General features: G+C 37.3%; 1 protein-coding gene and 1 long non-coding RNA gene across 9 annotated transcripts; one reads left to right on the top strand and one right to left on the bottom strand.

Moving 5' to 3' along the window:
- Window positions 1-202: 202 nt before the first annotated feature.
- BRDT (bromodomain testis associated) lies at window positions 203-25543 on the bottom strand. Of its 8 annotated transcripts, XM_035332792.1 has the most exons (19): window positions 25495-25513; window positions 25348-25381; window positions 21816-22066; window positions 19581-19718; window positions 18741-18870; window positions 16892-17064; window positions 15502-15870; window positions 14777-14905; window positions 14399-14587; window positions 12966-13147; window positions 12601-12890; window positions 12401-12514; window positions 10503-10634; window positions 9617-9678; window positions 8243-8435; window positions 3596-3660; window positions 2999-3201; window positions 1074-1236; window positions 203-395 (listed from the first exon to the last, which is right to left on the bottom strand). In XM_035332792.1, the coding sequence occupies exons 3-19, from the start codon at window positions 22053-22055 to the stop codon at window positions 327-329; spliced, it is 2841 nt and encodes a 946-aa protein (XP_035188683.1). In that variant the 5' UTR covers window positions 22056-22066; window positions 25348-25381; window positions 25495-25513; the 3' UTR covers window positions 203-326. The 8 variants fall into 8 exon arrangements, with proteins under 8 accessions (XP_035188683.1, XP_035188685.1, XP_035188682.1 ...); XM_035332794.1 differs by lacking the exon at window positions 25348-25381 and having other exon boundaries at window positions 21816-22060; window positions 25447-25543; XM_035332791.1 differs by lacking the exon at window positions 25495-25513 and having other exon boundaries at window positions 25348-25465.
- Window positions 5544-12212, top strand: LOC118170521. The gene is made up of 3 exons (XR_004752754.1): window positions 5544-5674; window positions 9455-9463; window positions 12200-12212. It is a non-coding gene; the product is annotated as an uncharacterized LOC118170521 (long non-coding RNA).
- Window positions 25544-26960: the final 1417 nt, after the last annotated feature.

Genomic DNA, 26960 nt, shown 5'->3' with positions numbered 1-26960 from the left:
TTCTCAATTGTTTCTGAAAAATGGATTAAAGCAAAAGAGAAAAAAATCAAGAAGCTGATATTTTCTCATGTATACACACAAAACATGAAACAGTAATCAAAAAACAACTCTGTTCCATTGCACAATGGGCTAGATTACTATACATTGTAAACAAGAAAAAAAATCTTATGATGCTTGTGTCGATGAACAAGCTTTTAATATTAAGCATTTTACGGGAGCTTAAAAGCACTTTAAAGTAGACAATGTTTAAACTTGTAACTAGTGCATTTTCAAAGTTATGCGGTTGGTAGTAGAGTCAAGGTTAAGTTCTATATTAACTACAGCTTTCATTCAAGACTTTCTTCAAAACTTGCCATAATGTCACTCTGCAAATTCATATCAATTGTGCAAGCCATCTGTAAGAAAGCAAAGTGGTGTATTTTTCAGAACAGTTAGACAGTAATGAATACTATGCAGGCCAAATAGAAAGATCTAAGAACAGCCCACAAAACTTCTTTCCAAAAAAGTGTATGCTTCCCATTACTACAAGTTTGCATAAGCACATTGCTGAAGTTCTCTCTGAAAAGCATTGAACAGGATGAAAGCTTCAGAAGTCCTTTTCTGAATCTAGTAAGATCTTCATCACACTGTAGTTTTTAAATTCAGTCGTACAATACTATGAAAAAATTTAAACATAGCAAATAAAAACCATTCATTACCTATACCAATAAACCCAGTCAGTTCTAAAAAAGGCTCAGATTTGTTATTTCTGAGTAGAACAGAACAGCTAGTGCTTTTGTTGACATGTTGTATGTTTGATGTTGACAAGGACTGACAACCTGCAAGACCTGAAGTTTTAAGTTATTAACAGGGCAGGGATTTCCCTTCGCATTTTGATGTTACTGTGCAATTAATTATTGTAACCTGATAGGAGTAACAAGACCAAGCTTTTCATGTAATGCCACTTGAATACTTGAGTCTCCAGTTTCATTTTCTGGACTAACTTTTCAGGTAGCATACTTCTGTTAGTTTCAATTGTCCAGGTCCTTTAAAATAAGGCCTGATCTATCTTTTTAAAAGAGTCAGCAACTTACTGCTTCTCTCCTTCTGCGTTCTTGTTCGATTTTTCTAGCCAAGTTACGGTCTTGAATGAGAGCGTGTTGTTGAGCTTCTGGCAGTAGTTTGGTCTTATCCTCTTCTTTTGGGGACTCACAGTCTTTTATTGCTATGACATCCAATCCTGTGCCTTCATGGCTCCTTTAGAGGAAGGAGAAGGGACAAGTATAGGCTAAAAGTCACTTACTTTCTTCGTAATAAGCCTGTGCAACTGAACAGAATCTGCATATAAATCAGTGAATGGCATTTGGTGTGGTACCATTTTACATGTTAATTCATAATAATTTATCTTCCCAAGATGTATGGCACACACAATTTTTATGCTGTGATAAGGCTGCCCATGGTACATTTCCCATCTATATGTGCACAAGATTTAAATATATATGCTACACAAAACTTTCATTGAAGTCACATTCTTTGAAAGACATACAAACTTAATTTCCTGTTACTTTCTTGGCCAGCGATGTTTTTCTTCCAACTTCCTTTTCAACTAGCTATTTAAGTCTGATTTCACTAACTTCAGGCAAGCATCTCTGATGTCATTCCATAGATACTTCTCTTGCATTAAAAATTGAGTAGTTGGACAAAAAGCAGTATCATACACCAGGGAATCTTTATCATCCTAAAGACTTGCAAAGAATTATTTATAGAAGGTACAAAAGAGTGCAAAGAGGAACTACCAGGTCATTGAGAAAAAAAAAAAAAAAAAAAAAAAAAAAAAGATTCAGTAGCTCTGGCAACTACCTGGAAATGACAATGGTTATGCTACATGGCCATGGCACTGAGGAGAGAAAGAACCGTCACTGCCAACTAAAACAGTTGCTGTTGTAGCTGTTAGGTATAGGCTGCACTATTATCTCTAACAAGTCCTTCTAAAGCAGTAGTGCTATTGTAAGGAGAGGGAGGACTTCAAGTGAGATCCAACACACTCTAAACAAATGATCCTAAGACAACCAGTGATGGACAGTAGCAGGAGAACTTAGGCACCGACTCTAAAACAGGGACAAACAGATAAGAAAAAAAAAAAAAAAAAAAGAGTACCAAAGACAGAAATTCTACAGCAAGTTTCAAAAACGTAGCACATAGCTATTTACAGTATTACTGCAATGCAGTAGTTAGTAGGCAGTCACTTATCCTCCTGAACTTAATAATAGACAGCCTGGGATACTTATGTGGCACTCACTAAAACAGTGGCTGCTAATAATTAGTGATGAATACTACAACAGTAACTTCTTGACTATGTTTTGAGAGAAAAAAACAAAAAAAAACACCTTTGTGCATTTTGGCTGTGCCGTTATGCTCAGAGTGGTACAACCACCTGGTACTTCAGGTAGTTATTTGACACTTTGCAGCTGCCTAATCTGAACCAGTCACTCCTGAATAGCCAAGCCACCCAGGATCAAAGTTTTAGACAGCAAGCTACACGTGCTTATGACCTTTATTAACTCAAAAGCTGATAATTTTCTCTCCTCTGGTTAATCAAGTAATACATAGATACATAACAGATTCCATAAAGGTTCTAACCTGTCATTAGTGAATTGCTGAACTGCATAAGTACGTTTATTTTCTTATAGGACATTCTGAGCAGAATTGTGGAGTATCAGGCCGGTGTTCCACTAGTTACTGTCACTAGCCAGTTTATTCCATTGTAACAGTGCCCACTCTAACAATATTATAGAATTTTAAATAATGGTACTATCTGTTTATAAAGCTTCGGTTCTTCAACAGTTTTGTATCTTTATTCATGATGCGAGACACATATTGCATCAACTAAGCAGCCTGAGGCTGGATTTATGTTTCTTAGAGAGTCCACAAAATTATTCAGCTATCCAGATGGTAGATAACACATGATGCGTAGATAACACATAAGCAAAAAATAACTTTAAAACATGTGGTTACAAACCTCTCTTTTTCTTGAGGAAGGTTTTGCAGTTCCCTCTCAGCTTGCACCAGAGGCCTTTTTAATTCCTGGGCTTGCCCATCCTTTTTCTCTAATGCCGCTTTCCTGAATTGTTTGAAGCTCTCAGCAGATGTCTTTATTGGAGCTGGAAGCATCATTGTTTTACATAAGCTTACCCAGGAATCTATATTTTTAATTCTTGTATCCTGAAATTATTTAAAAGGAAAACCAAGATAAACAGAAAAGGAAAACATGGAAGAAGCAATAATACAGATACTAGAGTTTTTTTTTTTTATTATTTATTTTTTAAATTATTTTTACTCTGTCATCCATTATCTGCTTAGTTCTTACATTAGCACAATATAGTTTTGAGGGACCTATTTGGGACCATCTGCAACAAAACATCCTTGCTTGTCTAGAACTTTTATGTAAATACATTAGTCTAAACATTTACACAATACATTTTCTCATCAATTTTGAGATTCTTTAGCAAAATACTTTAAAAATCATTAGCATTTATAGCTATTCTTATCCAATCTCTTATGCCCACCTCTCCATTTTTTAATTTCAGAAGACATGAATTCACAAGACCGCACCTACCTTTTCTGGAGAAAATTGGAATTTTGTCTCTAGAACATTTTGACCATTAGGTGTGTTACAATAACCTGATGAAAAATAAAAAGAAGCTTTTTTGCTTGTGTTGATTTTATGGACTACATTACTTCAAATTTAAATGATAATGTATTTGGTCATTCTAGAAAGTGACTGAAGGTTTTTCTTACCATTTGGTTCAAAATTACAGAAACACTCCCAGATACAGGTATGTTTCTTAGCCTTTAAGTTGGTTTGGACCACTTTTCTCCAGTTTGGATCAGAGAAAAGAATGATTCAGCTACAGATGGGAAATTAACTCTTGGTTCCAACAAATTTCAGTTGAGCTGTTATACCTGCCAAGAAGACCTTCCTGAAACAAACTTCAAATGCATTTAAGTTCACAGTCACATCTGTTAAAGCTCTAAAAATAATGCAGGAATCTGAAGCTTTGCATTGAAACATCTACAACCATGGACTTTGAAGCATGCATTGTGGAGCTGCTTACAGCCGTACCAGCCTTTTTCTCACTGACAAACCCTTAATCTTGTAGATAACTTGTAGCTTGTAGATAAGGAAAGCTTGTAGATAACAGTTTCACGAGTAAATCTTTCTAATAAGCCACAACTGAATTCAGTGATACACAACACTAAGCCTGCACCTACAGCACCAGAAACATAAGTTTAAATTCAAGAGCTCGTTTCAGAGGCAGGTAGCCTCACAGAAATGCTTGACAGTAGGATCATCTACAAAATTCAGTAAGTGCTTTAAGTAACCCATCATAAAAATCTATTTGACCTATGCACGTATATAGTACTGAGCACTCTACGTTTTGCATCAATAGATTAGAAGAATAGATTAGATTAGCAGTTCCAGATTGACAAAGCTTTTGTTGTTTAAAAAAAAAACAAAGACCAGCCAAAATTCAACGTGTCCATGTTCCTTCCCCCCCCCCCCCCCCAACAATTCTGGTCTTCGTCAGGAGGCATTAATAATGGAAAGGTTTTTCTCAGATAATGCTGAGAACATCTGGGACATGTATAATTGCAGGAACAGTCAAACCAACACTGTTATGGAAGGGGCAGACGGCAGATAACCACTCTCACTCAACACTGTTAAAAGGTCTGCTGTGCAACAAAATGCTGAAGTTCATGTGTACTCAAAGGCAAATTCTCCTCAATGGGTAATTCATATATTAAACACAGGAGTCCCTCTACAGCTATAAACACAAAAAATTGAAAAATCGAGGAATGGAAAAAGAGATGATAGTGCAGGAGAAATTATGTGAAGATTAGGAATTAAAATTAAGAGGAATAAAGACTAAGCAATAAACAGTTAATTATGCGAAGATCATGAGCTTTCCCAATAATTTTGGCTGTGCTTACTTCCCCCCACCATTCCCTCAAGCTTTATTCCTGCTTGTTTTCCCAACCCTTTAACATACAAAATAAAAGACCAGGATCTTGACAGTCATGTGGTAGAACTCAAGTCTTAGAAGGCCCAGAAACTTAAGGAATTATTATTAGCTTGAGCTGTTACAAGTGTTTAAAAAAATGGGTCAGTATGTATATGGATTGGTGTGTAGAATATTAGGGACTATCAAGTTTTTTTTTTTTTTTTTTTTTTTTTTTTTTTTTTTTAATGTAACTCCAGAACTATTCTTTGGCCAGGGTTAAAGAGTTCACTGATGAGACCATGCCTTTTACTTTCATCAGGTTTTCAGAAGCTTGTTCCTTGCCCCTTCAAGGGTACACAAGTTGTTTGGATAGGGAAGACTGGAGAAGGAACAAAAATAACATCTGTAACACTTGGTTCTCAGCATAGAGATTCAGTGTCCAGCTCAGTCATTGGTTTGAAATATGCACAAAGCCCAATGCATTCTTTTGCAGGTTTCACTGAACCCTTTTTCTTGTAATAACTGCAAGTTTGGCCCACGGTGAAGAGTTGAGCACATTACTCCCACTCCAAAGGCACAGGGCAAAGAGCTCTACAGAGCTTGAGCAGAACACAATTCAAAGGCCAGAGTTCTGCAGAGACAGGAGGATCAGTGCTCTCAAACTTCCTGGAATACGGAGTTACTTATCCCTTGTACTGAAGTCTGAAAGTTAAGTCCTTAAATCCAAGTCCTGTGCTTTATATATTTTAAATACAGAACAAGAACATAACATCCATTTAACTTTCTTTTAAAAAGCAGCAAGTCAAAAGAAGAAGGGAGAACTGCACAGCCTCCCATTATTTTGTAAACAGATTGGTGTACAGATACTCAAAACTTTATTTCTTTAAGCCAGGTTCTATACATTTAACTTGATAGACTTGGTATCAATTAGTTTTTATTATGACAATACGTACTTTGCTCTTGACTTAGGGATATCGGATCAGTGGTTCTCTCACTGTCCTTTTTTCAGAGTTTATTTTATTTGTCTAGAGTAATTGTTTTCTCAGCTTTACTCCAATCAGCATTGTCAACCTGGGAAGTTGTATTGCATACCTAGAAAAGGAAATTAGACTTCAAAATATAGCCTGGAATGCATAACATATGGGTTATTATACAGTAACAGTATGAAGGATGTGGAATCGGAGTAGTAAGCTGTTGCCACTCTAACTTCTGTAAATACCAGGGTAGAAGTAGATTTCATTCATGTTACGGGAATCGAAGTGTGTTCTTATACTAACACTTCAGATTTATAACATAAACTTCTCAGATTCTAAGCAATGGACCAAGCAGAATATGAGAAACTGATACAAGCTCCTAACCCTTGACATGGTACAATGTGGTAGAAGGCAGCTCTTACATTTGTAAAGCTATTTGCCCCTCCTCTACAAATGAGGATAGAGAACACCTATATTACTTTAGTTCAGTGGTACCTTTTCTCTGTGCAAGAGTGTGTGGTAGAGTAGCCCTTGAACAGTAGAAGATATTGAGACTCCGGTTTGTGCAATATTACTGAGACCTTAGATAGTGGATGCAAATGATAAAGGGTAAATTGTTTCTTGCAAGAAAGTACCAAACATTCTTGTAGTCCTAGCCCCATGAGAAGAGTTATTTTTCTTCAGTGGGTTGAAATTAAAGGTATTAAAACCTGGCTAAAGCAGCTATGTTTGAAACCATATTAAGAAAGAATTTAATACCCAAAGGTTGAAGAGATCGTGTTGCTGCAATAACAATAGCTTCCTTATGCAGAGTCCAACACATGCAGAGGCCTTCTAACCAGGATATTCTCTAAGTACATATTGAGACAGACATTGAGACAGAAACGGACTGACTGAATTTTTCACCTTCTGATCTATGACCCTAAAAGCCCCAGTTCCTATGCCTTTAGGAGCAGGAAGAAAAGCAATGTTTATACAGGAGCTATCCTCTTAAGTCAGAGTTTTGTTGAACTTAGAGATTGATAGTTCTAGAGTGAGAACATAGTATGAATTGCTTATTATACATAACTGTAGGTTTACAGGGTGTCTACTCAATGTCTACTAGGGCTACTTGAGTTTAACCTGTAGCACGCTGAAGAGAAGAGAAATAAGGGAAGCTTTATAGTGCATTTTGAAGTTGATAATGCCAAATTTTCCTTTTACGTTGCAGCCCATGAATTCAGGCTCTTATTAAGAATGAGAACAACTTATTTACTAGGCTTTTAGGTAACGGCTTTGTTATAGATCTAAAGAGACCTCATTGCAACAAGCTCAAGCCTGGAGTGTTACATCAGATCTTATTTAAAGGACTGAGTATGTGCTTTAAAAAAAAGCTATTTGAAGTGAATGTGATGGAGAGATGCATTCATCTCTGGAAGAAGATGTGTACATTAGGTGACAAAAGGCTGGTTTGTCCTAGGAGCACTCTGAGACATTTGGGTGACTGGAACATTGTGCAGAGCACTCAGTTGTGATCATATCTGAGAAAAAAAAGAGGTGAATGATTCCCCATAACCTGCAAAGTACAATCCTACATTTCAAAATTAGGTCACTGTTTAGAGCCATGGATTAACTAGCTGTGAAGATGGGTATCCTAGTTGTACTATAAGACAGTTATTTCTATTAGCTTTTTTTAAGTTTTTAAATTCATTTTTCAGATTATCAGCAACCAGCTCAAACTGTCTTTTACCCAAACCCTCAGAAGTGTCCAAGTTAGCAGACCTTTTAATGTGATGGAGGGAAAAAGAACAGCTCCTTAATCAAGTTTAAGCAACGTCCATTTGATATATCTGGATAGCAAGCAGGAATCAGTTCAGAGTGCCTGAGGCTCTCACATTTGGTTAATACTGAATTTGATATTAACTTCAGTGGTGGTGGTGGGTTTAAGCATTTAATTCCTGCCCTGGGATGTTGAATACTTCTTGTAGCCTTAGATTCATTAAGGCATCATTTGCCATCTTGTCTCCAATTGCTGCTTCTCTTTATTGAGGGAGGGAACACCTCTCCCTGCTTTAATGTTCTTCTGCCCCAGCATAAGTGCCAGAGTAATCTCAAATTCTATCCAATCATACTTTTATTTACATCATGCTCCTTATAATCTACACCCTGCAAGAACTTGTGTTATTACCCACTTGATGCCTCCAAAACCTTAAGATAAGCCTATTGGCCAGTAAGAACATCAGTTCTGCCACCCCTTCTTTCTTCAGGGTTCAATCAGATAGCATGATTCTTGCATAAAGATGTTACCTGAGGGAGACTGGGCATTTTGTTCTGGTGGTTTAAGAAATCTACTCTGTAAGGGCTGAAGCCTCTGTAGCATATTTGGAGATGGCTGCTGCAATTCAGACGATCCAGAAATTTGCAAGCTACCAGTAGAAGTTGAGGGCTGTGCTTGCAGAACAGCATCACAGGGCATCTTCTGTAAGCCCAGTGATATTCTCTGGAAGGAGATTGAAGTAATTAATAAGTCAAATCTTAGTTTTTAATAACTATTTGACCCCCTTCCCCATTTCCACTATTTATAAGATCTAGTAGCCTTTGTATTCATAGTTTGGTGTTCCTAAGGAGTTTAGGTGACAAAGCCCTATGAAATAAACTGTCCTACCTTGCTTTGATAGACACAGAAAACCACTAAATGATCACAATGCATTTTGTTGTGAAGTATTATGTCTGCTGTTATTCTAAGTCAGTTTGGCATTGTTGTAACTGACCAAGCTGAAACTTAATTCCTGTATCCTGTTTTCTCCATTTTTTTGTTGTCATTTTGCTTCTGCAGAGACTGAGCTTTATAGCACAAAAAAGTGTTGCATAATTCCTCCCCTCAAGTCTTTGACTATTATTCAGCTGCTGCTTCTGCATCCTTGCAAATTCACAGGCTGGATTCCTATATCAAACTAAGCACTTTAAATGAAAACAAGTCTGTCATAAGATCATTGCAAAGCCTTCATCCTCCTTGCTTTGAAATCTGAGGTCTCCATCTCTGGAAGCCTTAAAGGAAGCTGTGAAAGGCAGAGACAACCCTGACAGGAATTAACACCCACTGCATATACAGGAATAGAGCAATTCAGTCTTAGAGGCATTAAATGTTTCTACATACAACTTTGCTGTTGCTCAAAATGGTACCACAGAGATATAGCAGGTATATCAGAAATACCTAGGATACTCATGCAATTAAACTATATAGAAGTGAGGTTATTTATATATAGAAAAAAAATAAGCAGGGAAAAATAAGTGGGGTTTGCACACTAGTCAATTTTATACTCAAAGACTAAGCTGGAAAGGATTTTTTTGGTAGGTGGAAGAGTAGGGGTGAAGCATTTTCTCCTTATGCTTTCCCTTCTCCTTCATCCAACAGTGAGCTACCACAATGCTTGTGTTTGTAAGTGGTAAAACAAAGTTCTCCCAGTACCTCAGCTTCTGTACAGCTAAAGAAACTACTTCTAACAAACAAGTTTTAAGTCTACTTCAGTCAGTCCTATGTAACAAGTAGTATTCAAGCTATTATTCCCTGCTAAATTTAAGTATGAGTATAGCCTGGGAAATAATATGATTTCCAATAACAGCGTATGTAACAAGTAACTGCTTAGAGCAAAAGCATTATATACATTTCAGTCAGTTTACCTGAGGTTGCTCCATAGAAATTGGACAGTTCTGCCTGGTTTCATTCTGTTTTGAGCATGTTTCTGTAACTGTAAATACAGTGAGGTGGGCAGAAAGAGAGAAATCAGTCATCCTCATATGTTGCATTAGTCACACATACAAGATATAAGTTGCAACTGTACCCAGAGAGCCAAACCTCACATGGAAAGAAACACTATCTTGAATACTTGAACTTGATAAAGTTAAGCAAGATCTTTGCTACAACAGTTTCACTGCATTTGCTTCTCCATGCTGAAGAAGCCTGCATGGGATTCATCTAGCCTTAGAGTGTTACCACATACAGATACCTACACCTAACATTTGGGAAGTCTATTCTGTCCCAAACAGACAAAGCATCCTAGAAGCATCACTGCAATGCCATGATGCTGCAGTGCTAATGTCCCTTGAACAAGCTTGAGACAACTTAAGCAGCAGGGTAGAGTTTGGCTCTGCAGTCGGTACTATTGGTACTTTTGGCTTAGGGACTGAACTTCACCAACAAGGTAAGGCTCTCTTTGTGTGGCATACTGAACACTTAACATAAAACATGCTTTCAAAAAGAGTAAACTAACAGTCAAGCTATAGCCTGATAGTCAGATCCCCAGGTTATATACACAGACCTCTGGCTAGCAAAATTTAATCTAAAATTCTTAATTGATTTTCAATCTAGAATTCTTCATTGATAAGTTTCACTATTTTTTTTTTTAAACTAAATTTTAAGACATTAATTTAATAGCACTGGAATTAAGCCTTCAACATGGAACAAGAGAACAAGAATAACAGATTCTTGGTAAGCATTTAAAACACTAGGTACTAAAACCAAAGGCAGATATTCTACCTGTACAGACACAAAAGGAAGCTTTCTGACCTGATTCAGAGTCGCTGCTATCTGAGGAGATAGAATCACTGCTAGTACTGCTGCCAGAGTCCAAGGAGCTGCTACTGTTGCTGCTGTCACTCAGTCGGCTTGGTCCAATACCAGATTCAGCATTGCTTTCAACTGAAGGACAAAAAGGAAGAATTCAGAACACCCTGAAATTAGTCTTCACATACAAGATTAGGAACCACCGTAGCAGGCCTGTGCTACTGGTCTTCTACTATTTCCCTGACAGCTTAGCAGTAGATTTTAAATCTTTATAGAAGAGGGATATTTACCAGCGGCAAGCTAGTTGTATCAATGAAATTGAGTTGAGGAGCTGTAACCACACAACCTGTAATCCTAAACTACGTTGTAGCCTCTGCTAGGCTAAGTAGTATTCCCCAGAAGTTCTCCTGCTGTTAAGTCTGTTTGTGGTTGTTGCCACTGCCAAGCTTGCACACTGAGGCCTTTATCAATAGATGACTCTCCTCTTTCCCAAGCCATATGTACCCCAGAATTATCTTGTATCTTACCTTTTGCCACCTCACCACCATCTGATTATTTTGCATCTGCAGGGTTGATTTAACTTAGTTTATATTTTATAGTCAAAAAGCTTTTTTCAAAGTGTGTTGCTCTGATGGAAGTTTTAACAGCAAGAAACCACATACCTGTTTCCTTGGACGTATCTTTGCTAAATGCCAGCTTAAGCTCTTCCTTGTAAAGAAGCCAAATGCTACTTTTAAAGATCATCTTGCCTGCTTCCTCCCTTTCCCCAGGGGTCTTAGCAACTGGTTTTAGCTGCTTCTTACAGTTGTTCTTTGTAGGATGTTTTCAAGCCATTTTGTATTACCAGACAGGAAAACTGTTGCCTGAGCTTATGTTGAACACAAGCCTATGCCTTGCAAGATTGCTTCTATCACTTCAGAAAAATGTTTTCACATGGGAGCTTAATAGCTATCCAATGAAGTGCAATAGTAGTACTCACTAGTTTACTGAGGAGCAACCTGACCTATAATAGTAGCAGCCACATTGATTTGTTCTCATTCCTTGCATGAGATCCATCAGTAACTGTCAAGATGGTCAAGGATATACAGAATTTCTGGCTTTTGATATTGAAGTGCATTATTGCCTGAAAAACTGAAGTGAGTCTAAGGCAATTCTGTATGCCTAAAGACACAGCACAGCTGTCACTGATACAGAAGTTCTGCTAGCACGATGGCAATAGTGAGTCTGCAGCCAAACAAGTATAACTAGTTTGTTATTCTTGGATCTCTGCAAGACAAAGTGAATTATAAACAAGTAGACTGCAGGGCTTTTTTCCTCCCCTTTGTTTTCATATGTCAGTGTAAGGGATGTGTTCAGTGTCTCTAATACTGTGAAGAGATCAAAACCAAACAACTGTAAGATTCATATCAAAGTGCTGGAGTGACAGGTATTACTTATTTCTTTAAAGAAACAGGTCTGGTACCAAATTTATTCAATCTATACTAGCTTTTTAAGGCCCTTGAATGCACTGGGCCAGGCTTTAGCCATCTAATCCAGAAGAATAGGATTAGGGGTGGAGATAAGTCTTCAGCTGGATTTCTCAGTTTACCATTGGCCATCAGCTATAGCATGCCTGACATGAACTTCACCAGCCCCATTGTTGTATCTCGTCTTCTACTACAGAAGCAAGATCTACCATCTTTACCTTAATAAAGGGTTAGGTACAAGAAATAAGGCAGATGTTTTTAATAAGTTAACTTGTCCTCCCTAATTTGCTGCTGTGACACCCTAGGAACAACCTTCAGACTGACAAGGGGAAGCTTAAGACCCAAATATTCTGAAGAGAAAGTCTCCAACAGCATAAAAGTACACAGGTACAACACTTTAAGCTATTTGTTGCAAATGAATGAAAGTCACATTACATTTGCAGTTTCCTTTCTTCAGGTTCAGCTGACCATTGACATCCAGTAGTCTCTTCTCTAGCTCTTGTTTCCTTTCAGAAGGAAGTTGTTCTTTTGACATCACCGATTTTTTAGCTGTACATGAAACAAAAGTTAACATTGTAGCAAAACAGAAAACTGATCTATTAAGATGTTTTTAAAGCATTATTTATGCTACATACCATGCTGCTTTCTTGGTTTCTTCCTCAAACAGGTTGCCACATATTTCTCTAGTTCTCTGAGTGTTGAAGCTTTTAAATTTTCAAAGTCTATTTCTATCTCATCAGGGTTAGAGTTCCTCAGAGAAGGTTCTCTTGACTGTATTATATGGACTACTTTCCCCAGCCTATCTCCAGGGAGTTTATTTATGTCCAGACTCAGCTGCCTTTTTTCATCATAATTCATAGGCTTGGCACCATCATCTTCTGACTTATGTGCCAACAAGACCTGCTGCGTGGTTTTCTTTGGTTGACTGGAACAAGAAGTATATACCACAGTAACAGCAGTTTAAAATAATTTAACACCCTTTCAAGTCCCCCACACTTACATGTTTAAAGACTGCTTTTTCTTGGACTTGTGTTTTAGGTCTTTCTTCTTTTGAATCAGGCTTTTTATTTTAGATTTTGCCTTGTTCTTCCTTTTTTCCCTTTTAGCCTTCTCTTTTTTCCTTTTCAGTCTAGGTAAGGATGCTCTGGTCAAAGCCCGTAGCTGCTGGTGAACAGCTTTAAGCTACCAAAACAAAAAGGTGAGTCTTAAGTAAAGTAGTAGAAAAATATGAACTGTTCCTATAAATCACAGGAAGCTTGTGGCATCCAAATGGATATTAACAGTATTTGCTTTCTAATGTTTTTTCCCCCAAACATCTTAGTCTTTAAACAAAGTCACAGACTAAGCATTTAGAAGATGAGGCTACTTATTTTATGTAGGCATTTCTAAGAGCATGCGTCTTCCAGCATACTATGAAGAATAGCAAAAGAAAGAAACACTGTAGGAGTAATGCAGCAGCTTCTCTTTAATTTAAGCATTCTTAAGGTTCCCAAATGCCTGTATTTGCTAACTTGAGTTGGGCTTGGGCTTCTTCAATCTGTAAACCTCAGCTATTTTGTGATATGAAATGGCTAGCTGGAACATTAACTAAGCTTCAGAGAAAGACCTAAACTGAACAAGTTTATTTAAAACTCATAGGAATTAGCAAGATGAATAAACAATGAGAACTAGAATTCAACCCCACTCAACTAAAATTCTACAAGAGAGCCTTCTCAATAGTATTTATCTTTAGGCCTATATTCATAGATTCATAGGATATGCCTACTCTGGTAGATACTGAAAACTAAACTAGCAGAATAAATGCTAATTTTCTCCCTGGATTGTAGATACAGCAGCAGTTTAGAGTGATATGCTCATACAAAGCAAGACCACTATTAGCCAGTGAAACAAAGCCATGCTATTGCCATCAGTATGAAATTCTTTGGTTTTATTTCATAGTGAGCTTTTTCAAGTAGAATTTAATGACTTGTTTTTAAGAGGTGTAAAAACATATTCATGACTACCTAAAGGAACTAGGGCACCTTGAAACAATAAGCATAAGACCAGAGCTCTTCAACCACATGAAGCAAATGACATTTAGAATCACATGCCACTAAGCTGCATACAGAGTACCTGGATGCTCTCATCCATGGTATCATGGCAACAGTCTTATTTTTGTTCAAAAAAATCTCATCTGAAAAGACACAAGGCAAGAACTCTAGACTCATGATTTAGTAAAAACAGTTTGTATTTGATGAGGCACTATTCACTTGCAGATTAAAAATCTTTGCAAGTACTTCCAAACAGGGGTAAGGTTTAATATTAAGAAATACAGATGACTGCAGAGTTTTGTAAATACTGATTCATAATGCTAAGCCTTAGGATGGACAATTGCAAGGGTGCTATCAAACAGATTACATTCAGCAACCATACACATTGAGTACTAATGCTTACTTGCTCCTGAAGCTTTGCAAGGTGCACTCTTCTCTCCTTTTCAGAGTCTTCAGATGATTTCTCTTCAGAGGAGTCATCACTACTGCTGTCACTAGAATAAGCTTTTCTTATTTCTCTTGTGCATAGTGGGAGAGAAACACTTGCAGCAGGTTCATCAGGAATTTTGGCAAAGCGCATCTCAAAAACATCCTAAAGAATTAGGTTTAGGAACAGCAGATAGATAGCTCATTTCTCAAAGCATTGTGAAGCTGCTGCTTGTTTTCTAGAACTACACAACTTAGTAGTTAGTAATATTAGTAGATGCTACATCAGGACTTAAGATAACCAAGGGAATCTTTAGTCCTATCTGTTTCAAATCTGAATTAAACAATAACTCACCTGAAGTTTTCTTGCCATAGCAACTGCTTCATGGTCTGGAGAATTACGTTTGTAGTAATCCATGAACATTAACCTAACATCTGTGGCAAATTCTTGTATCTCTCTATATTCAAAATTATCCATTTTTTTCTAGAGGAAAGGAAATTAAAAACTTTTAGTGTTTAACTTTAGAAGTACCTCTGTACAACAGTGGATCTGCAGTAAGTAATTTCAACCCCAATGGATCTACCCAGTATCTGCAAGCTACTGCCACTAATATCTCCTTCTAGAAGGGATCCTTTTCACAGAAAAGGTAAAAAGGCACCACAGATATCCAGTGTTTGAGGTTCCAAGGCACTCCAAGGACTTTGAGGTTCAGACAGAAGCAGGCATTATAAAACTGCAATTTTATAGAGCAAGAGCAACAGCATTGTGCAGGCAGACTGAAGGCTATTTAATATGCTTCATTATCAGCCTGCTTGGAAACACTTCATGGAGAAGGGTAATTCCCACCACACCTTTAATTAGCTTTTTCAAGGTAGAGTAGTCAGCATGCACATAGTCACAACGAGACAGACTTTCTGTAGTAAGTTGTGGCTTCCTGGAAGAGAGAACTGTACATAGGTTCTATGCCCATTATTTCTTTCAAACCAGAAGCTGCTTTAGTGACACCTCTTCAACTAAGACTTAAAATAACTACAGTAATGACACTGGATTTAAGCAGACAAATTGCCCAGTTCCCTTACCTTAATGGTTCCTAGGTCTGTAGGACATTTGGTGATCCCTTGTTCCTTGCCAAGTGAGAAGGATGCAACATCCACAGATTTTAAGAAGGGCCACGCATATGCCGAATGTTTCTCTGAAAACATTTCTTCAAGGATTTCATTACAATGTTTTAGTTGTTCTGATAACTGTTTTTTAAGAAATCCACGTGGCTGTTGAGAATCTGGCAAGTCCCTCTTCAGAAGCTTACTTGGTATCATGCATTCATCATCACCTCTGCATGCTTTAATAGCTTTACTTTCATTAAATGTTGCTGAAGATTCACTGCTTGCTTTGAATATTGAGGTTGCAGGAGTTGTAGTATCAGCCTTCCTCTTCACACCTTTTTTTGTCTAGAAAAAGGTAAGATTTTGCAGTTTAAAATACACACATCCAGAACAGTGAGAGAATGGTCAGCTTTGAGACTACACAAGAAAATCTAGAGTATCAAAATTTCTACAGCTAATGAAACTAGAAGAACTTGGTATATCCACAAGTTTATACTGAGCCTACAAGGCATTACAAGCCAATGCCAAGCTCAATCTGAAATGTATGGGAAAGAAAAGTAGGTAGGTTATGGGTAGCTTTTAGCCAATCAAGAGGTCTCCAAGAAGATAGTAAGTTTTAAGATACCCACAAGATGATTACCATGGGAAGAGAAAGTGACTTTATTTTAAACCTAGCAGAGGGATTTATGTGCAAGTTTGTCATTTATTTTTTACCCTGGCTTGTATTGGGTCTGGAAGAGATGCATGTGCTTTGCCATTATGTTCAAGCTGTTCAGTGTAAGTGTGTAAAAACCCTCTTGGAAAGCCTGGTGCACGTGCCTGTTCCTCGTTGGAGGAGGATAAACAAAGCTAATCCATTACACATACAATTCATGTAAGAATTTGCTTTTGTGGGCTACAAACACATTTCCCAGCTAGTTAAACATGCTATTTGGGGGATTCAAGCATTTGGTTTAAACTGAAAAAATGAGAAGTTAATAGAACTTAGGAAAGAGCTTTATTTTATTACTAAAGCCTTTATTTAGACCACAAGGAAAGAACAATTTTATATCAAGGTGAAACCTGCAGAAGGATGACACGCTTTAAGAATGAACATGTTAGTTTACTTTGTTCCTTTGAAATAAACAGTCTTTAAACCATATTTAAAAGACTTACCAAGCAGTCATCCCAGTTTCCACATATTTCTGAAAATTAGTACTAGCCCTGTTATTTATCAGAGAATAAGCAATCTAAGTCTTCTAGATATCTTTTGTCACAGTAGAAGTTTTGAAAAGACACTGCTATAAGCATGGCTACTTTGGTTTTTCTCTCATTACCTGGTGCAGTAATTTTAATACCTTTCTGAAAGTTATTTGAGACAACTTACTTTTGTTATAGGGACTGTAGCTGGCATTGAAGCAGTCAGCTGAGCTGCAGACAAAGGAGTTAGTGTAACCTGCTGTAATTCTTGAGCTGTCACTGGAGGCTGCTCACCACTGTCAGCTTGTTTCTGCATTGTGCACTGTTTAGTTGAAGTCCTAGGCTTGGGCTGCTGAGTTTCTGGTTATTTTAAAACAAGATTAAGTTATGCTTTAAATATGACAGTTAATTTCTTTCATGATCATACTAGACCGTTTTCAATAGAACTACATCCAAGCTATACAAAAGCATTACATATAGCAACATTGTTGTCCTTCTCTACTTGCCCCATCAGCTAGATTATTGTGCCAGGTTATGGACACTTGGCTTCAAGAAAACCATGGATTAACTTCAGAATGAAGATTAAAGAGATGTTGTAGTAACCCCCCCATGTTGTTAGAAAGTTCTTGGCAAGAAAGTACTAAGTCATTTTCTGCATACACATGAAAATCAAGTGCTTAAAACATTTCAAAAGTTGTTCAAGTTACATTTGTGTGTAAAGCAGATCAGGGTATTAAACAGCTTTAATACCAGAAAGACGGTATTATGAATGCATCTCAAATTATTGCAGTCATTTGAGAACCAAAAAGTTAGTTCAGCTTCCATCAAATTTTTCAGAAGACTTTTTGGGAGTCACTTCTACCTGTTCAATGAAAATATTCTACCAAGGTTATGAATTACCTGAAATTTCACTCAAGCTAAGGAGTAGGAAGTCAGCTGAGGATTCTCTTCTTCCTCCTAATCCTATTCAGAAATTCTTATGAAGGGATCAATTTATCCACAGATTCTTCCATACTCATCTAATAGATCACTATGAAAGATAGTGTTGCTCCTCAAATTTACTTTGAGGCAAAAGCTAGAAATTTATCAAGCAGTAATGCAATTTTGGAAAAAAATATTTGTTTCAGATACTTGCAGCAGCAAGGAGCATCACATCAGTAACAGCAGGAAGAAGGCAATGAAGTAAACATGAGACACTGAAGAGTTGCATAGTCACATAGTTGTAAGAACATCTGTTAGCTGGACTAGTAAGAACTGAGCTAAAAATCACCGCTCAGCAGCTATGAAAAGCCAAATAATCATTAAGAGGTATCAAAATGAACAAGTGCTACAAGCTCCTTCTAAGGCACAGCATCTTTCCATTAGAGCTAGCATACACCCAGCAACTGACAGCAGTACCTTCAGGCCCATTTGGGAGACTACATTACATGTCCTCAAATTCATCCATAGAGATGCACACACAATTCAAAACACTACTAGTCCTACTTCTAGTAATAATATTTTTCTAAGAGTGTTAAAAGTTAAATGTTGAAGCAAGCACTTTGTAGAAGTGAAACCTTTTTCAGGGTAGTGAAGGAAATTACAAGAGCAATTAAAGACAAAGTTGATGATGAGTAGTGAGTTGCAGCTGATCTCCTGGACTCTTAAATAAGCTTCCCAATTTAGCTTGAATCACCTACTACATAATTTCCTCAGAAGTTTGGGATGCCTTGACTGAATCTTTCTTCTTGTGGGCAAGAGTATTTCACCTGGGAAACTGTGCTATTACACTACTGGTGAAGTTGCCAATTCTTTTTTTTTCTTTTCCTTCTCAAATATATTTCATTAGTAGAAAAAAGTACCTATGAAAATATTATGGCTGCACTGAATCTGCTAAAGCTTCATAGCACTGTTGCTTGTCTGATTTGTCTGATATGTTCTGGGAAAGGTGGAAAGCATAATGACTACACCAGGGCTGAGATGTGATGAGTTAGAGGATTCCCTGTTCCCAGCTTTTGCTTGTTTAATATGTTAACAATTCCATATATAGCCCTTACCTTCTGATGACTTTCCTTTTCTCTTTCCTTTGTTCGGAATCAGTAGTCTTTCTTCTGGTGGCATTTGTGCTATTTTCTGCATAAACACTTTTTCTAGTTCTTGGGCCATAAACACAATGTCATCACCTGGCTGCAAAATACAGTTGGTAACATTCTGAGTGCAGGAGAAGTTGCAATAAGGTGCTACCTCTCCAACTAACCATAGTCTATATTGACCAGACTGAAGCAAGCCACCAGTACCAGACAGGTACTTATCACCCCTGCCCTCTAACACTAATAGAAGTTGCTTTCTTGTTAAAATAATAGACCCTTTCCCCCACTGTCCCTGGGCACAGTCCTCCTTACCATATGTCCACATATTTCCCTTAGCAAAAGAGGACAGAGCTGCAACTCCTTTTTTTATTCCTGTGTTCTGAAGGAAGCTGATGAAGCTCAGAGATGGTACTAAGGCACAGCCAACAAACATCTAAGCTCAGGCAGATGCTCACACTTCAAGTTAGGTTAGTTTCAATAAACTAAATGGAGTAGTGGAGCATAGCTGAGGATAGTTGGCCTTGAATTTGTTTAGCTCTTACATTGAGCCATTCAGGAGCTGTGTAAACAAACCTAGAAATTTTGCCAACAGAATACTTGTGCAGTAAAGACTGTGCATTCAGTTGTCACAGCAGGTTAGGTTTCACTTATGTCTTCAGTTAAACCTAGGAACAAAGCCCTCCCCCTTTTCAAAGCAATTAGCATCAAAAAAACCTGAAGACATTGATAAGGAGCATGCAGGTTGTAAGTATTGGCTGGTATTCAATACCATTGGTTACCAGTAAGAGATGGTCATGTTTCACATACCTTGTTATATATGTGGCAGTTCAAGAACATAGTTTTGAAGTCCTCAATGCATTCTGCTGCTTTTGCATAGTAATTATGTTCCAGACGCTTTTTAATTGTGCTCAGGTCCATAGGTTTCTTTATAATACTGTAGTAATCCTGTAGTTTTCAAAAGTGTTTTAGTCACATAACAAATCTCTTAAACATTAGGACATGAAGAATCTGACAGTTATGAGAGGTAAACTGCAAGAGAAGAACTTCATTATGTTGGATAGAATATTTTATTAAATGGAAATTTCGCACTGTAATCATAGGTACCATAGAAGCAAGCATTCAGGAACTCTTCACCTTCTATTTTCTCCTCACTGTTTCATGTAAGATCAAGAGTGTTCAAAACTCTAAAGAATTGTTTCCACAGGGTCCAGAGCTATACTTGTAGTAGTACTTATGAAAAGCATATACGTGCTATCTTAAGGCCATTTACTTCAAGTAGCGCTCCAACTTACAGAGGAGGGGAAAAGAAATCTGAAGACAACGACTTAGTTGCTGACAAAAATGGAGAAGCAGCCAAGTTTTCACTGTTGCTTATCAAATACTTATCTACTCAGTCATATTGCCTCTCTTCTCAGGAAAAGTCTAGTGAGGATGCAAGAAGACTGAAATGCAATAGGAACATGAACTATTGTGATTGTGTCAGCAGCACTGCTACAAGCCTGTAATTAAGATTATGAAGCCAATTCTTAACACTGTATTTAAGAAATCAGGATAGGAATATCACTGCTACATGTGCATACACATGGCAGTTGTGTAAAGTTACTGTTAAACAAGGCTTCTAAAGGTATCCTAACGATTTGTTTGAAATTAGAAAGCTAAATACATCATAGCACAGACTTGGAGTTTACCAAAGCAATGACAGGAAAACTTAAATAATGCAACTAATGACTATCATCAATTCTGGATTTTCTAACAACAAGAAGGCAAATGAGTCAAATGCCTTCACCATCCTTGCTATGAAGCCAGAGTTTTGCTTGTTGTACAGAGAGTGAACTACTACATACTTTCAGAACACAAACATCTGGCTTAGAGATCCAGAGAGGAAGAACAGGCCCGAGGCCAGCTGCATTTGTTGCCACAATTCTGATTGAATTATCTCTAATTGTAACCATAAGTGGCAGTTCCTCCCAAGAAGGAAAAAAAAGGTAAGAAAACACAAAGTCACTTTGCTTTTGGACAAATTGACCAAAGGAGTTTCTCATAAGAAACAGTTGCAGGTACAGGCTTTTGTTTGCCTAAGCAAAACCAATAATTTAGTAGAACTAGTCTTGGAGATTTGAGAGAACTAAATGCATTTCATTAAACTGGAAAATAAAGAATTGAAGTAACCATGCCATGGTTTTATTTCACATCTTTCTACTCATTTGCCAAAAGCAGTACCTTCCAGGCTATTTGATAATTGACACAGTAGCATTTCACTGTCTTAATTTGACAGAAAAAGCTGGGGTGATCCAAAATTGGATACTAAATATATCTAGCTTGTCACAAGATATTCTGTTCTGTCCAGGAATATGTTAAGCCATGCTTTTGTACCTGACAAAGTCACAGGGCAATACAGAACAGGGACAGGAATTTAAACATATTACGTTTCCTAGAAGAATGTTCTACCACTGTACTGTGATTATACCATATCTCCTTTTTCTTCCCTGTTTTTGCAGAGTCGTTTAATTCCTTTAGAAGCTTTAGAGCAAGATCTCCAAATCACTTTGAAGTTAAACTGTAATTACTTCTATACATCAAGCTGAATCTAAATTTGCCTATTTATCTTAGGATCAAACAGATCTGCTGTTCCATCATAAAAATATTTACCATGTAAAGAGGTTAGCCACTTCCATTAAGAATAATGAGTGAAGGAAAAGGAAAATACTCGTTATATCCAGTGTTAAGAAATATGGCTAAACCAGTGCTTCATTAAGAGGCTCCAAAACTTCATTAAAAAGCTCCAGAAGACCCATTTAAGTGCTGTTCATGCTTCTTACAGAATTACTGATATGCAACAGTCTCAGAAAGGAAAAGGAGCAAAGATGAAGCATCTGGTATGAACCAGAGAGAAAACAGTTTTCCACTGGAAGTTCTTGGAGTAATTAAAGCAGTTCACATGTTAAAGTAGTCCTCCATGATCTGGTGTATCATGAAAAAAAAATTAAGCCAATTCACAAGTCTTGTCATATTTCACAGACTAATTTCCAAATTGGTTCTTACAGGAAGATTCAGTGCTGCTGCATCTACAGGCTGATGAAATGGCCAGGAAAAGTTATGTCTCCACATGGCTTTCATGACCACTCTCTGTAAGTACTGAAGTTGGTTTGTTTGACAACCACTATTTTTATTGTTCATATATTCTGGTGGAGGAGGGTTAACAATTTTGGAACGTTGCTGGCTTGGGAGAGACATCTTCAGCAAGGATGTATATCCACTTGTTCCAATATCTTCATTATACATCTAACCTGTGGGTGGGAAAAAATACTATTCAGTAAGGATATCTAGATCTAATTCCCTTAGCAAAGTATCAATACTGTAATCACAGGCATGCCCTCATAGTTTAACCAAGGCACATTTGTTTTACAGTGCCTAGTTAGATGCGCTGAACTACTAAGTTCAGTTCTTTAGGTTATAAACAGCTATATTTGAAGAGGCTTAAAGAAGCATGATAAGCTCCTCATTGTACCCGTGTAACAGTTGCTTTTTATGCATTCATCAGATCAAACATTTATTCTCTAGTTGTCCTGCTTTTTCCTTAAAAAAAAAAAAAGTCTAGTAGCCTGCTTTTGGCCATTGTACATAGTATTTCATGAGATCTTTAGAAGAGGTCATAAGTAGCTGGATAGCTACTGTAATCACCACAGTACAAGAATAGTGTTTATGTCCCACTCTTACAATTGTAAGACCCTATGAGACATTACATATCACACACACTTTCACTTTTGTTCTTATTTCTGCATTCAAAAGCAAGCTTATTTCAAAGCTCTTAAAGCTAAAGAGCTTTGTTTTCTCCCCCATGTGTTCAGTCTAGTCATTGCAGAATACAGATGTCTTTCGTCAAACGGTACTGCTATAAAAGTAAAAGGACTTCCTTAAATAAGGAGAACATATAAAACCAGTCTTTAAAGCAAGGAACTGTTCTGGGCTTTGAGATATACTTGTGTAGACAAGAATAATAGATTTAGTACAAGATCACCTCTTCTTGAGGTTCACAGTGCAGAAGGTTTCAAGACTACTGTTACTTTTCAAAACACAATTTCACTTGAGAGAACTTTACTAGTTTGGGCTTGAAGTTTTAGTTTCAAGTCATAAATGACAAATGATGTTAAGTTGGAAAGTAGTCACATTGTGTAGTCTGCCTGTTCTGATGAGACTAAACCTATAACTCTAAAGCAGATTTCAACAGAGCCAAGGGGAACCTATTTTTATGGAATGATATTCAAGTATATGCAGAAGAGCTTGTAGTCTACAGAAGATGGCCCACCTAGTGCTTAATGGTATGTTAACTCTGAAGTTAAGCTTTTCAATGCTGTTTGGTTTTGCAAATCTAATTGATACAGTAGTACATATCAGTGTGTGATGTACTAGGGAAATTATGTACTAGGGAAACAGTCTACCTTTTGAATTCAGGTGTGATTTACAGCCTGCTTTTTTTTTTTTTCCCTGTTCTCATTCGTTTCTTCTTGAAAGACTTAGAAACAACATAACTTGCAATACCTCACCTTTAAATACTGAGGTCCCAGTTACCTTCTTATAGAAGTTCAATTTTAGTCTGTTAACTATAGGTACGGAGGCACCAACAACATAGCACAAAAGCATAGTGTCTTTTATAGCTGTCAGTTCTGCAGAGTCTTCCTTATTTTCTCTTAGGGAGAGGCTGGTAGACCAACCTGGTCCGACCAGTAATTGCATACTTTCAAATGGAGATGCCTTTAGCTACCCAGAGAGAACCCAGCTAGGTGAAGCATCAAGAACAGCTTTACTGGCATTGTCCTTGTAGTCAGAGCAGAGCCCTCCCTCCCTGCCAGCACAAGCCAGTAGCAAGGTCACTATGCTACCTTCTAAAGATGCAGCTCCAAGTTTAAGGCATCGATCCTATTCTCACTCTGCACAAGCAACACTCATTCATTCTCTGGAATTCACTGCACACACACTGAGTGTTCACATGCCTCACAAAATAGCAACATCTGCATAATAGGTAAAAGTGACATTTGCATTTATTTTTATTACCAACTACCCAGTCTTGGAACTTGTTTGTCTTTTTCAGATGGAGACACACAAATAGGTAACAGTATCCAAAATAATAGAGGATTAGAACTTAATAGGCAGTTTTATGAAGAACTTGCTTAAAAATTAGTCTGGAAGGCTAATTAAATTCCAAATACTGAGTTCTTTCATCTAATCAAGGCCTTACTTACTCTAGCAAGAGGGGAAGGAGGAGAGGGGGGTAGAACAAAGATTAAGGGAATAAGAGTTTCAGAAGCAGTAACGTCCTCATCCACTCCAGCACTATAGACGTAGAGAGATTTTATACCAACATGCACAAAGAACTAAGTGGTGTCCTCCCCTCACAACCCAATATACACTTCACATGTGAAGCACAGATTTGCACTCCCCCAAACTTATAGCTGCATCCCATCCCCAAAAAGCTGCTTTGAATATAAGCTATTTCTACTGCCATGTCATATCTCACACAAGGAAGAACTTAAAATAGAATTTAAAACAAGCTGAAGGGCTTAAGTTGAACTCCATATTTATTTATTGGACTTCAGATAAGAGTACATGTATTTTGTACCCCCATGCATTATACTAAATACTAGCCTTTCCACCAATCTATATATCTCAGCTTATAAAAAAAAAAACACAGGCACACAGGATCTACATTTAACCAGCCTATACTAGAAGAATTGGGAAAAGTTCTGAGGCAGCTTTGAGAGCCCCACAGCCCAGCCAAGTCAGTTGTCTACTGTATTCGATTCGTCTGTTAGACCATGCTATCATTTTCTCCAGATACTTTCTGCTAAAAGCACATCTTATGATATAAAGTTGTTCACCTTCCCACCTGAAGCAGAGAGGCTAGAAATTGGAGATAGAAAGAGAAATACTGCAATTTGAACTTTTTTTTTTTAAAAAAAAAACACTTTTACGTTATGCTTTTTAAGAAAAGGGTATTTGTTTTCTAATAGCTTCCTGAGTATTAGCTAACTTGTTGAAAAAAGCTATTCCCCCTTTTTTAAATTCAGCCTTATATTTACTCAAGTTCAACCTATATATCTGAACATAGTCAAGAAGAACAACTCAAAGAAGCACTAGACTGTGTCTCTGTTCTTTATGATGGATACTATCAGGTTCTACATACTAAGAACATTTCATTCGTGAGAGCCTTTTTAACAGCTCCTTGTTCAATTGATAATTAATCATTGCACTTTTTAAAAACAAATATTGAAAAAGTCCTCCTATGTTGATTTACTAAGGCCACCCAGAGACAAGCCTCGCCTACTTACTCTAAGTAGCATAATGCTTTCTTTCAGAGGAACAGTTATCCCCTTACAACTGCCCATAAAGCACTACTTCATTAGTTTTAGAACCTCTCCTGGGAAACTTCAAAGGAACATTAACTGTAGAGACAAGCCATTTAAATATTATATTTACAAAAGCCATTGATTCACAGCTCCTACCATAACCAGCCCATCTTACCAGCTTTAAATAACTCAGAATTGAGTAGCTACCCTCAAAAGAGATCAGACATCCTTTTTAAGGAAAACCAAACCTCATTTCCTTTCCATCTAAAAGGAAAAGGAAGAACACAGCTTTAGAGGGTGAAACAGAGAAGCCTTTATAATCTATTCACCTTGTTTTGCTCCTCAACACCAACAGAGCTGTATACCTACAACCCTACCTAAGATTTGCACTATGAGCAGTTATAATTGGGAGGTTATCAGTAGAAGGTGGGAACAGCTGTTAAGGGCTAAGACACACCAGATGGTTATTTATGCCAGACCTACTCACTTTCTAGTTAATCAATAAAACAAGGTGGAAGGATGTAAAAATACGAGTGATTCCACTTAGGCTAGTTTTGTTTTGATTTTCTAATCTTAGCTTTAAAGTTTAAAGCTTAAAGGTAATGCATAACACTAATGTTTTATGTCAGTTACTCTGAATTATACTGGGTTATGGTATAAGCGATGCATAAATATTGTATCTCGTTAAGAACTCCACAGTATTCACCCCTTCCTTTGCTATTCAGTTCCATTACTTAATTTAAAAAACAAATACATTTAGTAAATGCTGCTGTAGCATAGAAATAATGATCAGGGTGTTCCCTAATAAATTCAGCTTGTTGTCATTAAAGCTACAAAGACCTGCAATTTAGCCACCTCGAATTTTGGCTATTCGTTAAACTTTTGTTGCCCTCACTACACCTAAAAACTTCAGCCCTAGCATGCTGTAGTACAAAGTTGCACTGCAAAATCAGATTTGTATTGGATACATTGTTTCATGCAGTTGTCTTTGTCAACTGCAAATGTGCTTAAATGTGCTTTTCCCTCTCTCTCTCTCTCTCTCTCTTTTTTTTTTTTTTTTTTTTTTTTTTTTTTCTTTCTTCCTTCTCCTAGCAAGTTGTCCTGGTGACTGGGCTAAACTTAGGTAGGCTTCTTTTTGTTTCTGGCAAAAGCCTGAAGTGTTGCTGTTGGATCTAAAATATCTAAGTAGATCCAGCAAATGCTAAGTGTTCTGACTCAAGCAGCCTGATCTGTTAGGAGCAGATGGATGAAGTTGTCAGGGAAGCAGAAAACAGCTGCTTCTTCTGGCACCTCTGCTGAGCTGGGAGTAGGTAATGTGAAGTTTATTCTTTACAGGTGACAGAAAAGGGACATTTTTACTGGGATGGAAATGATCCTGTATTTAAAACAAAGCAGACTTCTTTAACACAGAGTTGGTAGAAATCTATCTCAATGAAGGGTGCTAAGGAGTAAGAGGTATCTGTCTAGGTAGTTTTCCAGGTTTGTTGAACTGAGTGATCTTTTTATTTGAATGGAAGACTTTATTATTTTATGGGGAGCGTGAGGCTTTCTCACTATTGGTGGAGTTGGGCAGCGGGATAGGGAGAATACTGACAAAAATCACAGTTGTGGTAAAAGAAGAGAGAATCTATTGCCCATTAAATGTTCTTATTTGCTGTCTTAATTAAATTTTCCCCTTCAATTTTTAGCTTGTCATTGCTTAATCTTCTTTGATTCTGTTCTATAAAAAATTTTAGCCTGTTGTCTTTGTTAGGCTGTGCTGTGAATGGGAAAACACTGTGCTTGAAAACCAAGTTGGTTTGGTTTGTAATCATTTCAGTATTTTTTTTTTGTTTGTTTAAAC

Source organism: Oxyura jamaicensis, chromosome 8 (genome assembly GCF_011077185.1).
Source record: "Oxyura jamaicensis isolate SHBP4307 breed ruddy duck chromosome 8, BPBGC_Ojam_1.0, whole genome shotgun sequence".
Classification (NCBI taxonomy): domain Eukaryota; kingdom Metazoa; phylum Chordata; class Aves; order Anseriformes; family Anatidae; genus Oxyura; species Oxyura jamaicensis.
This window is presented reverse-complemented; position numbering and strand designations above follow the sequence as displayed.

What these genes read in the sequence shown, in the direction of transcription:
- BRDT (XM_035332794.1), bottom strand. Translation starts at nt 22,055, where the DNA reads ATGTATAATGAAGATATTGGAACAAGTGGATATACATCCTTGCTGAAG. An exon ending in AAAAGGAAAGTCATCAGAAG is followed by an intron (nt 17,065 to 18,740) that starts GTAAGGGCTATA and finishes TAAAATAACCAG; the next exon opens with AAACTCAGCAGCCCAAGCCT. An exon ending in TAGCAGCGACTCTGAATCAG is followed by an intron (nt 9,679 to 10,502) that starts GTCAGAAAGCTT and finishes TTACAGTTACAG; the next exon opens with AAACATGCTCAAAACAGAAT.